At 33.1% G+C, this 14,940-nt stretch overlaps 1 protein-coding gene across 1 annotated transcript in view; it reads right to left on the reverse strand.

Moving 5' to 3' along the window:
* The window catches only part of LOC124373716 (dynein axonemal heavy chain 7-like), a gene marked incomplete at its 5' end in the record, with an annotated part of 76,293 nt that overhangs the window by 37,775 nt on the left and 23,578 nt on the right, over positions 1-14,940 (reverse strand). The window contains 5 exon segments of the mRNA XM_046832060.1: positions 1,011-1,164; positions 4,394-4,622; positions 7,680-8,021; positions 12,872-13,100; positions 13,599-13,826. Coding sequence (XP_046688016.1) covers positions 1,011-1,164; positions 4,394-4,622; positions 7,680-8,021; positions 12,872-13,100; positions 13,599-13,826 — 1,182 coding nt within the window.

Consider the following 14,940-nt stretch of genomic DNA (forward strand, 5'->3'; position numbering starts at 1 on the left):
AGTAATCTTTATTGGATGATGATAAAAAAATATGATTCATTACAGCCAACTGTATAACTAAATAATGAAATGTAAAATATTCATATCTTTAAACTGACAATAGTATAGCTGTTTAAAGATTTTGTTCATCTACATAAGTTGCTACTGCTGCATGATTTCATTGTGCATGTACAACAAAAATAGATATTATAGACACAGTATATTTGTTTAGTAAGATTTTGCAACTTACATAACATTGTAATGGTTGTTTGAAAACAACTGTTTCCATTACTTGTTGTAAAAGCTTGTGAAGGAAGTCAAATGGTCGCAGTATTGGTGCACAGAGGTCAGTAGACATGAGTTCCAATGATTTATTTATAGAAGTTCACAAAGCAACAACTTTGAGTTAAAGGGAGTTAATACATCATCCAAAACAGTGAAATTTGGTTTATCTTGGGTTTTAATTCAAAATATTCAAGTAGTAGAATTAAAATTACCAATGTGAATGATGAGTTTAGCTCCAGTTAATGCAGCGTCTGGTATCTGACACTGTCACAGACTTGACTCCTGGAATCTTGAGACAAGTTCATCAGAAGAGATAAAAAAAGTTGGTGACAAAGAAGCTCATAACAAACTGTTTACATTGTTTCAACATCAGGGACACCTACACTACAAAATATAGTGTAATCTAGGTGAAGAGGTATTCTCATTGTCTCATCAGATGCACAATTGAGTGCACTACAATGTATTAAGCACAATCTTTAAGAACGGTGGAGCAACCGAGTTTTCTACATATAACGTAGCTATGGTGGGAAGAGTTGATTTAATGTGAATGTTGAGTTTAGCTCCAGTTCACCTTCCTCTTAGTGCAGCATCTAAGTTTTCAAGAATTTTGTGTTATTATAGTTCAAACTAATAAGGTAACACTGTATCACACTAACCTAAACTTATCAACTAACATTCAATTTGTTTTAAAAACAAAGCTGACTAAATAAATAAATGCTTATTCAAAATTTAAATATTTGACTTACAGGTTGGCCAAACTGAATGGCATTTTCAAGAACTCGAACATAGTCAGAGCCACTCATCCTGATGACACTTAAATTATTTGCTTTCTCCATATTTTTTATCCATTTATTCGCTTGGCTTTGAGGGTCGATCATCAGGGGCCAACGTCTGGCATTTCTAGAAATGGAGAAAAGTAAAGTAATAGATAATTATCTAACAAGTTATGGAATGGTATTTGTAAGGTTGACACCATCAATCCAAGGAAAAGTTGACAGTGTTATATAAAGGTAATCACTGTATTGATAATTCACAATAACCAATATTTAGAACCTCTTTGTTCTGTGGGGCCTTTTAATAGTAAGGCCTCACAGAAAAAAAGGGATTTAAATATTGATTGTTGTAAATTTTCAATACAGTGATCACAATACCATTGTAAGCTCCATCTTCATTCAACATTATGTAACACTATTTTATTTCTGAATATAAAATGCTCTTACTTTTTCAAAAACTAAAATGTGTCATCGCCATAGTAAAAATGTTTTAAAATAAACCCAATATTTTTTAGAAAAATGTAATGTACTAAAATGTGTTTGAATAGTAAAATCAAACAATCACATATTCCTCCTCAATAAAAATGTTTCTTCATTTTTGAGAAATTTAAAGTTCTAATTACCACTGCCTAAAATTAAAAAAAATATTCCAAACAGTAACTTTAAAATTCATCATGCTCTTACTCACAATTTTGAACACAATTGTATAGACAAGTGAGTATAAACTAACAGTTTAAAATAATATGGTGCATAATTGAAAGTAATAAAACTTACTTCAAAATGGCATTTTGATGTTTACTGTCAAATAACTAGATAGTGCAACTAATTGTAATAATATTGCTAATATTTTATGTACACTGTAATGCCAATTAACTGTGACAGGTCAAATTACGACATTTAAATATTCACGGGGAATTAGCAGACTGTGACGTAAGTAAATCACATGTTATCGGAATTGAGATTTATTTAATTAATAATGGAGAAATATGTTAAACTTTATACGGGAACAAATTCAAATAATTAAAATGAGTTAAACATAACCAAAATTCGTTTTTACAAAAGTACCAAATAAAATTACGCAAAAAAGCCAATTGTGGGATAAAATGACTTGCGTATTGATGACATCAGAAAGCACATGTTGCAAAAATTTAAATAAAAATCAATAGAAAAATAATAAAAGAAAATAGAAAGACTTAAATTGATCAATTATAGTGAACGTGATAAAATTCGATAATTATGAGAAAAGGATTAAATTATATTCGATCGTGAAGACACTGATTTGAACGGGAGAGGGGATGAGCATTGTTTGAGCCGATACGCAGGGGTTTGGCGAGACAATCTTTCTTCTGTCTTGAGAGCTGAAGCAGGGAGGACGTGTACTCGTGTAGATCCACCTGGTAGTGATGCAATACGGAATTGTGCAATAGAGCATTAAAAGTTATAACCAGGCGATGGGATATTGTTTTAGTAAATAAATTAACAACAAAGCAAAGTGAATACAATTAGTTGTTTGTATCACATCAAAATAAATTGACATCAAAGTGATTTGCTTCGTTTTAATATCATTGACTATCCCATCTGCGAAGAAGTATGGTAAGTAAAGAAAATAAGCTTTAGCTCAAAGAATATTACATTTCAAAATTTATTAAAATCAAAGTGATTGATGAGAACCCAGTGAACATTTGTGAACTTTATCCTGATATAAATAACCATATTTATCAGAGCCTTCAGTATAGTGATATTCAATTTGTACTATCATTTAACCTACTTAAAACCTGAGATAAATATAGACCTAGTGCTAGTGGCATATAATGTGTACTTTCACTAACACTCAGTATACTTCCAACAACACTACAGACAATTTCCACAGCACAAGACACATCGACGTAGGAATTGGAAGTTTGACCATTATTTAAACACCGATTTGGAGCAATATGACACAGCCAACATGGGACCACAACACACTTTAAAAACTGATCGTAAGCATAACTAATCATATGTAAAAGTAGATGTATTTAAAGACAAAATTCATTATTTAAGATTTTAAAAAACCTTCTATTTTAAATAACATTTTTTTTTACACGTTCATAACAACGGCTTATTTCTGGACTTTTTTTACCATTGATTTTTTCAATAATAATGGCCAATAACTCTAATTGATTTTTTTACGTTAAACATCTAAGTATAATGAGAATAGTATGTAAGAAATTTTACAGAAAAAAATGTATTTCAATATGTTTTTTGAATGTTTCTCTGTGTACCCCAAGGGGTATCTATAAAATGTAATTACCGATCGGGTACACAACAGCAATATTGTGAAAGACCATGTGTACCCAAGGGGGTACAAGTCGTCACGAACTTGTTAAACATTGTACATTTTTGTTGAAAACAACAGTATAGCGCTCTCACACTGAAAAAATAATCTAATAAATAATTGTCCGGACTTAATTTAAAAGCAAAATAAATATAAAAAAAACCTATAGAATACAATCAAAACTTTGAATAACTTTATTAAAAATATTTTATCTTCTGCAATACTTAAATCAATCTGAAATTAATTCTCAATTTGCTCTTTCTTGCCATGAGTTTTTTCTAACTAGATCTTTTTCAAATGTTAAAAAAATATATATACATAAAACAAATAATTCAGTTACTTCTTTATACTTTACGCATTATCTGATATGGGTCCTACAATTTACTATATTAATAAAAAACAATACTGAAATTATTAAAATATGAAAACAGAATCTAGAAGCATGTAAACAATATTTATATATTCTAAACAAATTAAATTTCATTGTCACGCATAATCTACACAATAAGTTGTTCCAAAATCATAAAACACAAATCATCTATATTCTAGAATATTCAATTTAATTCAATTAATTTATTGCATAATAACATTAGGTACATTAAAAGTATAATTCAAACTGGTGCATTGTCACTAAATAATTTTCTTATTCTATATTCCAAATACTAAAATAAAAACTAAAGTTTATTCAATACATAAACTTCATTTAACATCTCTGGTTTTATTACATCTGGTCATATACAACAAACTGACCACGTCTACAGCTCGCAGCTTCGACAAACTAAACTTGATGACTGAGTGATTGGGACAGATGCAACATGCATATTTATAGGCATTATCACTCAACCTGAGATCAACTGTTGTTTTGGGCTATCCACAATCATAACGACCATCACCTTAATTTTACTTGGCTAGTTGGAAGGTGATTGTACTTTAAAATCATATTTGAATGTAGAAAAATTCACTATAAAGGCTCAATAACAATCATAGACAAATCATACTTTACTGTAAAACATACTTTACGGTTACGCCATTATCAACGTACTTAACAATGATGCCATTGTCTATAGAGAACGAGTCTGTGGGTAATCCAAAGATGTTCCAAGCTCTGATCTCAACCGGTTGGCCCAGGATAGCCATCAAGCTGAAGTCCCGTGGGCAGTAAATGTTGAAACTGTTCACATGGTCCACCCACTTCTTTATCTGGTCTATTCGGAACTGTAGAGTGAATGGCCCCAAGTACGCAACAGCTCCAGATGCCACCAAGATTTCTCCTGTGGCATATATGTTTGCTTTGGTAAAAGGTACACTTCACATGAGAACTAAATTAATTGAAGAGACAAACCAATTGTCTGAATGACTTCAGAAAGTTGATTTAAATGTTTTGATATTTATTTTTGTAAAAAAAGAATATATATATATATACAGGGTGGTTATAAATTATTGTACACATTATAAGATTGAATAAATAAATAACCAATCAACTTAAAAACATGGGAATTGTTTTATTAAATTGTAAATTTAAAACAGTTTTATATACTGACTGAAAATTAATAATTGTACACATTACAATAATTATAAAAAGTAGTTATAAAAAGAAAGTAAAAATGTCACTTAAACTGTGGGTATAAGGTATGATTCTTCTTAATGACTTGTGTTGTGACATAGTCAGCTGGTCAACAATGGATCTTTCCACACCAGCTGTTAATTACAGTTGACTAAACAAACACTAAACTAACCTCAGTATCAAAATGGCTAGTGTGCAAGAAAAAGCAAGGTGTGTTCTTTGGTTTCATGAAAGCAGATCTGTAATAACTGTTCAAAGATGGTTTCGTTTAGAGTATGGCCGCAATCCTCCGAGTAACAATTCTATAAAACGCTGGTATAGGCAGTTTGAACAGACGGGAAGTGTCCAACATAGAAAAGGTGCTGGTAGACCTCCAGTTTCTGAAGCTATTGTTGATCAAGTAAGAGAATTGTTTACGAGTAGCCCTGGTAAATCTACTCGGCGTGCAAGTTTGGAATTAGGATTAACTCGATCAACAGTCTTAAAAATTTTGCACAAACACCTTAAGCTCCATCCATACAAAATTCAGTTATTACATGAACTAAAACCTAACAATAAACCTCGACGCTACGATTTTGCTGTTAGATTACTTGACCTCGAAGAACAAACAATAAACATTGGAGAAAGCAATTTCTTGAAAATGTAATTTTTTCTGATGAAGCAACCTTTCATGTTTCTGGTAAGGTGAATAGACACAATTGCAGGATTTGGGGTACTGAAAATCCTCATAATGTTCGAGAACAAGAAAGAGACAGCCCTAAAATAAACGTTTGGTGTGCATTGGCTATAGATGAAGTGATAGGACCCTTTTTCTTCGCAGAACCGACAGTCACTAAAGAGGTATACCTCGACATGCTTGAACTTTTTGCAATACCGCAAATTGAGCATAGACAACCAAATGTTTACTGACAGCAAGATGGTGCCCCTCCACACTGGGGTAAGATAGTACGTGACTACCTAAATGACACGTTTCCTGGTCGTTGGATTGGACGGGATGGTCCAATTCCTTGGCCTCCACGTTCCCCAGACATTACACCCTTCGACTTTTTTTTGTGGGGCTATGTCAAGGACAGAGTCTTCGCCAAAAAAGTTCAAGATATTGAGGAACTCAAGAATAGAGTTCGAAAGGTTATTAGAAGCATAACTCCAGCAATGCTCAGAAACACATGGTGTGAGGTTGAATTTAGACTACAAACTTTGCGTGCAAACCTCGGAGAGCACGTGGAATTAGTTTAGTTTCCTTGTAAAAGTATGAGTAACAGTAATCTTTTTATCCTTCATTGGTAATAAAACTGTTTTAAATTTGCTATTTAATAAAACAATTTCCATGTTTTTAAGTTGATTGGTTATTTATTTATTCAATCTTAAAATGTGTACAATAATTTATAACCACCCTATATATAATAAAATAGCACCATTATCTGAATAAAAATTTAGTACAAAATCATACATTAGAACACATTTATATTAATTTTAAAATTATGTTTATTCATGCAAGACACTAGTAATCAAGCCAGTGTTAGGTAGTGTAACAAATATAATCTAAGGTAGTACGTTTATGTAATTTCATATAGTATTACATGCGTTCTTTGTATAGCAATATTTTATGGGATATAACATATGGACAAGTACTTCAAAGTACCAAAACAAAGAACTGGATGAGCAAAACATGGTTCTAGAATTGGTTTATTTACACATAACCACATTTTTGTACACTTGTATTTTCATGCATTTAACAGTATTAAGTGTTGAAAATAACTTATGTATGGTAATTACAATTTATGCTGATATATGGATATGTCATCTTTATGTTAAAAATTACTTATCTTCCTTGACAATGCCAAATATTTGTAACACCTCAAATTCTAGTTTGAAACTTCATTGTTTAGCATTTTTTTCAACAGCTTAAATTTAAAACCTTATAGTTAAACACTTTTAGTTTAAAACAATTAATCCAAAAGCTGCTACATAAAAAAATTATGTAATGAAATGTTTAACTTTAAGCTTTATTTTAATACTCTAAATGTTATAAGCTAATTAACTTGCAGATGTAATAGATTTTATAACGTCCAAAGTTAGATATACCATAAATTAAAATATTAGGGGCCATAGCAAGTTCTTTATATTGCTGTTAGATGGTAGGGAAAGTAACTTTTGCTGTCTACTGCCAACTGCATAAGTGCAAGTCCAACATCTGCTGAGTATCGATAAAAGCTGTTTATTTATTTCGTTCCATGTTTACATGACTCTTGAAATGTCCACAGTGATTACCTGATGTTTAGACTCTATCTTCATTGTTCCTGTTCACTCAGTATTTGCACAGTATTTTTACCTACGGTTTCACTCACAATTACGCTATCATAGGAACATATTTTCATAAATAGCATTGCACTCATGAGATAAATCATGGGCACTGGAAAATATTCCCATTCAAATTTGTCTTTGCACTAAAAAAAATGTTTTTATAGTTTTAAGGACAGGTCACATATATTTTCTGTGGTGACTTCTTTATATATGAGTTCAGTACAAAAATATTTATTTTTACAACTTTGCTTAACTTGTTTTAAAGTTTGCACCTAAAACAAGCTGGATTTCAATATCAAGATGTGTTGTGTTTCTGCTTTTTGTAACACCTAGGTTTGTGACAGAACTGTCCATAACAATCTTGATATTCTTTAGGAATACTATGTTTCAAGACCAACAGTTCATTCTCATTCTCTAGTATAAAAAAGTTCAAAAATCCACATTATACTAATAGATCCACCTGTGAGAAGATGATAACGCTCTCCAAGTTGTTTAGCGGTTGCAGTCCAACGATCCTTTTCACCTCCAAGACCACCGATCAGTTCCTCAGCCCTCTGCAGCTTCTTGGTACAGAGATCTACATCATCTTGAAGATCCTTGAATCTTGCCTTGTTCTGTTCCAAAACTTTTTCCAGGTCTGCCAGCTTCTTCTGAACCTCCCGCAGCTGTGCCCTCTTGATCTCCAGAGCTGCCATGGCCTTGTTGTAATCGCCTTCGGCCACTGCCAAGGCGGCTCTCTTAGGTGCGATTATTTTCGCTTGGACGTCATACTCGGATATGGCTTTTATCCATTTACACAGACCTGAAAATAACATTTGTATTTATACAAACCTGGCTAATTTGTTCTGTTAGTATCTTGAAAATGTATTTTTTTTCTTTAAAAATGTAAGATGGTACTAACATTCACGTTTTGAAAATCATTTATAAAAGATATTCAAACCTTTTTTTTCTTAGTGCTTACTAATAATTTAACGTACCTTTTTTCTTCCATTTAAATTAGTTAATATCTTGCATTAATACTTATTGCCACTCATTAATATAAATTGTAATATTTATATTAATACATTAGTGCATAGTCAGTTTAGTAGGATGTGGGGTACTTTATTTGTAGTACCGGTAATTTTTAGTTTTTATAATGTTATGTTTGCATTCCTGGAACCCTTACAGTTTTATGAACTCAGTGAGCACATAGTTTGTTTTTGTTAACCTAACCTCACTTTCTAAGATCCAATTATGTTGTGGCCTTCATTTACAGTTACACATGGAAGATGAGATCTATTCAAAATTACTACTTATAGTGCATATTTCAATTCAATATTTGTAATTTGTCTTATAACAAAACAACATATATAGATTATAACTTATCTCACTAAAAAGACATTAATTAGTTTTAATGAACTTAACACGTTCACGACGACCAATATTTACTGCAGTTTCTAATATGACGACGCCATTTTAGGTATAGTATGACCTGTGGACGAAATTGAGATTTTCGCACAAAGAGGCCTGTTATGACTATATAAAAGGCCATGCGTCATCGAAAACTAAAAATATTATTGCAAACATATGATTTTCAAAATTTTTTTGCGTGACCCACCGGTGGGTCACGACGCGTATTCTAAATACTGTATTACAAAGGCGCGTCATGACCCACCGGTGAGTCACGCTGTATTTCAGCTGTTCTCATAGCCCACGTGTTCCGCGCTCCGTTTCGTGCTCAGCCAGACTGCTTGGCGCCAAATAACACGTGAGCCAATCGTTTTGCTCCATTTGTTCCAATCGTTTTGCTCCATTTGTTTACAATGTAATTTATTTGTTCTAACCTCACTTACACCAGTTGTACTTCGTGGTCTCACATCGTTTACATTTATTTTCGTTTGTGAACATTGTAGGTGCAAAGTGACTGGTAAAAATGGATGACTGTGATATAGAAGACGCGTTGTTCTCTGACATTTCAGAACTTAGTGAACTTCAATACTCTGGAAGTGAATATGTTCCATCGGATTCTGTGAATAGTGAATCAGAAGATGAAGTTACGGAGGACGAAGATGAAACGATAAATACAACTGCACTATTGTCCTCTGTAAGTAATTGTGTAAACACTGTAAATAGTTTAGGTGCCAGTATTCAAAACTATGGTCAGGCTAATGACAACCGACCTGAACCATCACGTACTACATCTCCTGCAGTTGATGAAGCTACTGGTAGTGATAACTGGAGTGACTGTACATTAACTGAGAGGGATTTCCCTTTCACTGGAGAAGAGGGTTTGATGTATGACTTTGATAGAAGCGATCCCATGACAGTTTACAGGCAGTTTTTTACTGATGAGGTTTTACAGTTAATAGTAACTGAAACCAACAGGAACGCTCGTAATTACTTATCAAGTCATGAGGTAAGAAGACGATCTCTAATGAGAAACTGGTTAGACTGTGACGAGATAGAAATTATGAAGTTTTTTGGAATCATTTTGATAATGGGAATATGCCCTCTTCCACAACTCAGACTGTATTGGTCCAAGAATAAACTTTTTGAAAATGAAGTAATTAAAAAAACCATGAAAAGGGACCGTTTTGAGGCAATTCTCAAATGCCTCCATTTTTCTAACAATGAGGAAGTAGCAGAAACAGAGCCAAGGCTTGCCAAAATTAAGAAAATTGTTGATATGCTGAACAAAAATTTTCAATCAGTTATGAAGCCAGGAGAAAACATTGTCATCGACGAAACAATGGTGCCTTGGCGTGGGCGCCTTCATTTTAGGCAATACAACCCCAACAAGACACACAAGTATGGAATCAAAGTGTACAAGTTGTGTTCTGGTGAAGCATACACGTACAATTGTAAAATTTATGCAGGTACAAATGATATTACAGGGAATGAAGGACATGCCCAGAAAATAATACTTCTGTTAGCTTCTGATTTGTTGCTTCAGGGTCGCACTATATTTGCCGACAACTTCTATAATTCTGTTCCTCTCGCAGAATTTCTTCTCCACAAAAGAACATACTTATGTGGCACCCTTCGTGCAGACAGGGTCAATAATCCAAAAGAGCTCGTCAAGAAAAAAATCAAAAGAGGCGAAGTATCTGCTCTTCAAAACGAAAGGGGAGTCAAAGTTATACTCTGGAAAGATAAAAGGCGTGTCCTCATGATTTCTACCCGTGCAGAAGACCAAGGGATTTTAAAAGACACTGGTAGAAAAAATAGCAAAGGACAACCTATTTTAAAGGCATACAATGGAGCCAAAAAGGGAGTTGATGTTTCTGACCAGCTGTCGTCGTATTATACCCCTCTCAGAAAAACCATTCGGTGGTACATGAAAGTTGCATTTGAGCTTCTTCTTGGCACATGCGTGGTTAATTCACTTGTAGTATACAACCACGGTAAACCTAAAAAGGACCATATGGACATGTTAGGCTTCCGGTTAGCACTTATAAGTAAAATGATTGCTAGCCCAGTGACCAACAGAATACAAACACCGGCTCTGCGTGCACCAGATGGAGAAGTAAGAAGGCGGCCTTTGTTGACCCACAAACTATCTCAGCGGGAAGGACCTGCCCGGACTTCTCGCAAAAGATGTCTGCCGTGTTATAGTGAACTGGCCGACAGACTTGGAACTAGTGAGGCGAGGAAGAAAGCAAGAAAAGTCACTACATTTTGCAATGATTGTCCTAATTCTCCTTCTATGTGTATCTTATGTTTTAACTCTAAGCACAAGTAAATTGTAAAAACATTACTCATTCTTGCATTGTTTGCCATATAGTTATATATCTTACTATGTTTTTCAAAGTTAATAACGTTTTTTAAATCCATGTTCTGATATTACACATGCTGCATTTTATAATAAACCGTTGTCCATATAGGCAACATGAAAAATACTAGTGTTTATATTTTTAAATCCTATAATATCACTGTGTTAGTAAACGTGTTCCTGATATACCTACATGTTCCCACAATCTTCCTGGTGGACGTGGTTAACATTAAACGGCCAATTCTTTGACTGTATAAAATCTACAGCCATATAGAAACGCATTGTTACGTGACCCACCGGTGGGTAACGACGTCCATTTGTAATGACCGTCGTGACCCACCGGTGGGTCACGTCGTCCTTTACAAATGGGCCCGTGACCCACCGGTGGGTCACGTCGTCGTGAACGTGTTAATAGGTGTAGTTGTCCATTACATCAGATACCGTGGATTTGTACAAAATGGCATTTTTTTGTTTATCTTTACATTTTTTAAATTTCAACTGTATATTGGATTACTACACACTAACATAATGATTATTTAAACTACAGTAAATAATGAAGATTTAAAATATAACTTGAGGTTGATAATATTGCTTTAGTACAACTTCCGTGTTTGTAAGTTCTATTACCCTGGATTATTTGAGTGTATAATTAAGGTGTACACAATCAGAAAATAATCTTCTCCACATTTATAGTGTCTAATTTACCAGGACACCCTCTAGTACGTGTTTTAAATTGAAATATTAAACTATTTTACCAATGTATTTTGTATATAATGAGCTATATTTAAACAAAAACAAATTAAAGTAACAAAAAAATATTTTATGCACTAATAATACAAAAAATAATAATAAAATTATCTATGTAATATTGATAACGGCATACAGTATACAAACTTTACTTGTTAAGAGTATCACTGAATCCTTAACGCTTGTAACAAATATTCTTTAATAAACTGTGCATTGCTAAATTGCATTATAATCTCAGTCACTATCTTGTTTGGGATGACACATGGTATAAACCTACACTTATTGACTATTATTATATTCTGCTAGAGCTCAGCAGTCCCCCTAGTGGGTCCATGTTTATCTCTACTTATCAATGTTTAGTTTTCTGCTCTGGCCTTCTAATCTTGAAAATCTTTATGATTGCCCAGTCGATGGTATATGAACTAATCCAAACTAGCATTAAATGCAGTATTTGTTTGCAGAGAAGAAATCATTCATTAATTCGATTTAGCCAAGACAAACTGCAGTTTGCCTACTCGTACAAAAAGATTGCAATTAATTAAAAATTATATTGATTTGAAAAATTTGTATTTCTAAATCCACTTTCATTCAGGTCAAATAGCCAATATAGTGAAAAATAGTCAAGGATAACAATGATTCAGTGACAATCAGTTATAGTGATTATTCAGACCAGTATTGACAATGTTATTTTATTTATTACAATATCAATATATTTTATATTCTAGTACATAATAAATATTAGCTTCAACAGAGTTTATTTATTAATAATTAGATCAAATACTAAGGCATTGTGATTATCATATCCAGATAATTAACCATTTGATCATCAGTTCTGGAGAGGGAACTCCACATATAGTTTCCAGCCATCCATGATAATCGCAAAAGTCAGAAGTAGTGGCTTTTTAAGCTGTCAAAATAGCACAGTAAATTGTGTATGAGCTGATAATAACAACAGAAGAAAAACCCAAATTTGGTAACTTTACAAGTAAGACACATTAAATGTCCACAAATCTGTGGAAATGATTAAACATTTCAATGTTTCAAGATGCCAGATATAGCTTACCACAAACTTGTAAATGTTCATCTATACAATTTTGCATGTTCTCATTATTTGGTAAATGTCTTATCTAGGAGGTTATAAGAGTTTACATTACCTTCAGCTGCAGTAGATGCAGTTTTGATTTTTACAGGATCAAAATCTTCATTGTTAAGAAAGCGTTCATTAATCACTTTCATGATTCTTGGGGGGATGTTATCCTTATCAAAATTGATAAGACTGTCTAAGAACTTGATATCACCAAGCACTCGTTTTGACGGCCCCCAGAAATCTTCCACCATCTTGCCACTGCCACCAGGATCTGGTATTCTGTCTGGTTTTACATCCTGCAAGAAAAACAAAGGTATGAAATTTCAAGATTTAAATATAACTGAAAACACTATTTATTAAGTAAAAGCTGCATTTAATACTTTTAATCCAATGTTTCACCTATATTTCCGTCTCTTTTTCAAAATGAGTCTAATCTCCAGTTTTGAGCCAAACTGTAAAACTCTTCAGGTACTGCTCAATTCTTTTGATTCACATTACTGTGAGACATTCCAGTTTCTTTTAGACCCAATTAATTTGAGTATTATCAAAAAAACATAAAACAATGTTTTAAACTACTTCCAGTTTTGTGATTATTTTGATATTATATCACCGCCATGTAGTCCTTTGTAAATAGTTTGTATATAGTTTTTTGTTGCGAGTTTTAAATTTGAAAATGTTATTGACACAGTCATTCCAGCTCTGCTGGTATCAGATCAAGAGGAAGGTATTAATGTGTTTAGAAAAGACCTAGACTCATTTTCTAGGTGGTTAACTTTGAAGTATCATCAAGTAACCTTGAGGATGCAGACAGCTTCCATGACAAGGCGGACTCCCTTGGGTGGACTCTTCATGGACTTGACGACAGTGATGTCAGCTGGAGTGAGAGTATCTAGAGCAGCTAGTGCAGCCTGTAGGATGGGCATGGCTTCGGCCAGACGTGCGTCACACTCTGTCCGAATCGCATTAGCTGCCTCTGCTTGTTCGTTGGCTACTGCTTCGTCAGCTTTTACTACCTCCTCCACCTACACACAAGACAACACTGGCTGTTTCATAGTTGCTCAGGTGCACACTAAAAGCTAATTAGTATTTTATTCTTTAATCATGAAACATCACATAGAAAACTTGTGAAAGCTGACAATTTACTATCAATTTTTGCTTGATATTTTTTATATAATATATTACTTAACTAGTACAATGATACAATGCAAGGTGTCCTACAATGGTATATGTTTTTGACATTCTATAAATAATTGATTCTGCCTTCATTCTATTAAAGTTTTACAGACAGTCTTAAATATAAAAAAGGTTTTTTATACAATTTCACAGAATAATTTTCATCATTGCTTATCTACTTAGAGGTTATAGTGAGTGATCACTTTATTCTTTATTCGTTTGCGAAGAAAACTCACCAGATACAAAACTTGTGACAGCCTAAACGGTCATTTACAATTTTATACAAAACATTTCTTCAAATTTGCATAATGTTCACCTGAAAGTACTGTTATTGAGATATGTGTACTTTAAATTTTGTGCTAGTAATGCACTTTTTATATACAGCCTTTATAAACTATTTCCTCACTGATTTTGTAATATTAACATCCAAGCACAAGACAATTTTTTAAATAGTGCAGCATAGGCTGGCTTGATTAACACATTTCATTCAATGCATTGGACCAAACGTATATGACAGATTATCTACAAAAATTCGGGGCGTTACTTGCCCAAATAAATGCAGGCCAATATTTGTAATTTATAATGTAGTTAATAGTTATGTATAGTTAAATAATTGACATCTACCTGTAATTTCACCTCAGTTGAGCGAGAGATAAGTAAGTGCCACACGGAATGGTCTGGCAAGCACAACGGGTTAATAATCAGCTGATTAATATTTAAAAGCTGGAGTTACTAGCTCATTGTTATCATTTTGAACACTAACCACAAAATTTGTTTTGATTCATCACAAATATTTTTCCAAATTTAGTGTTATCTGTTTGTGTATTGTAACCAAAAACCACTTTTGAGCATATAATTATTAAACATACAGTTGGTTTATACAATATTTTTCTCTTATTTTTAATTACATTAAAATATGCAATGTTTTACTACTTACAACATTAATTAAGTGTAACTTTCATT

The sequence above is a fragment of the Homalodisca vitripennis genome, unplaced genomic scaffold (genome assembly GCF_021130785.1).
Source record: "Homalodisca vitripennis isolate AUS2020 unplaced genomic scaffold, UT_GWSS_2.1 ScUCBcl_6213;HRSCAF=13315, whole genome shotgun sequence".
Classification (NCBI taxonomy): domain Eukaryota; kingdom Metazoa; phylum Arthropoda; class Insecta; order Hemiptera; family Cicadellidae; genus Homalodisca; species Homalodisca vitripennis.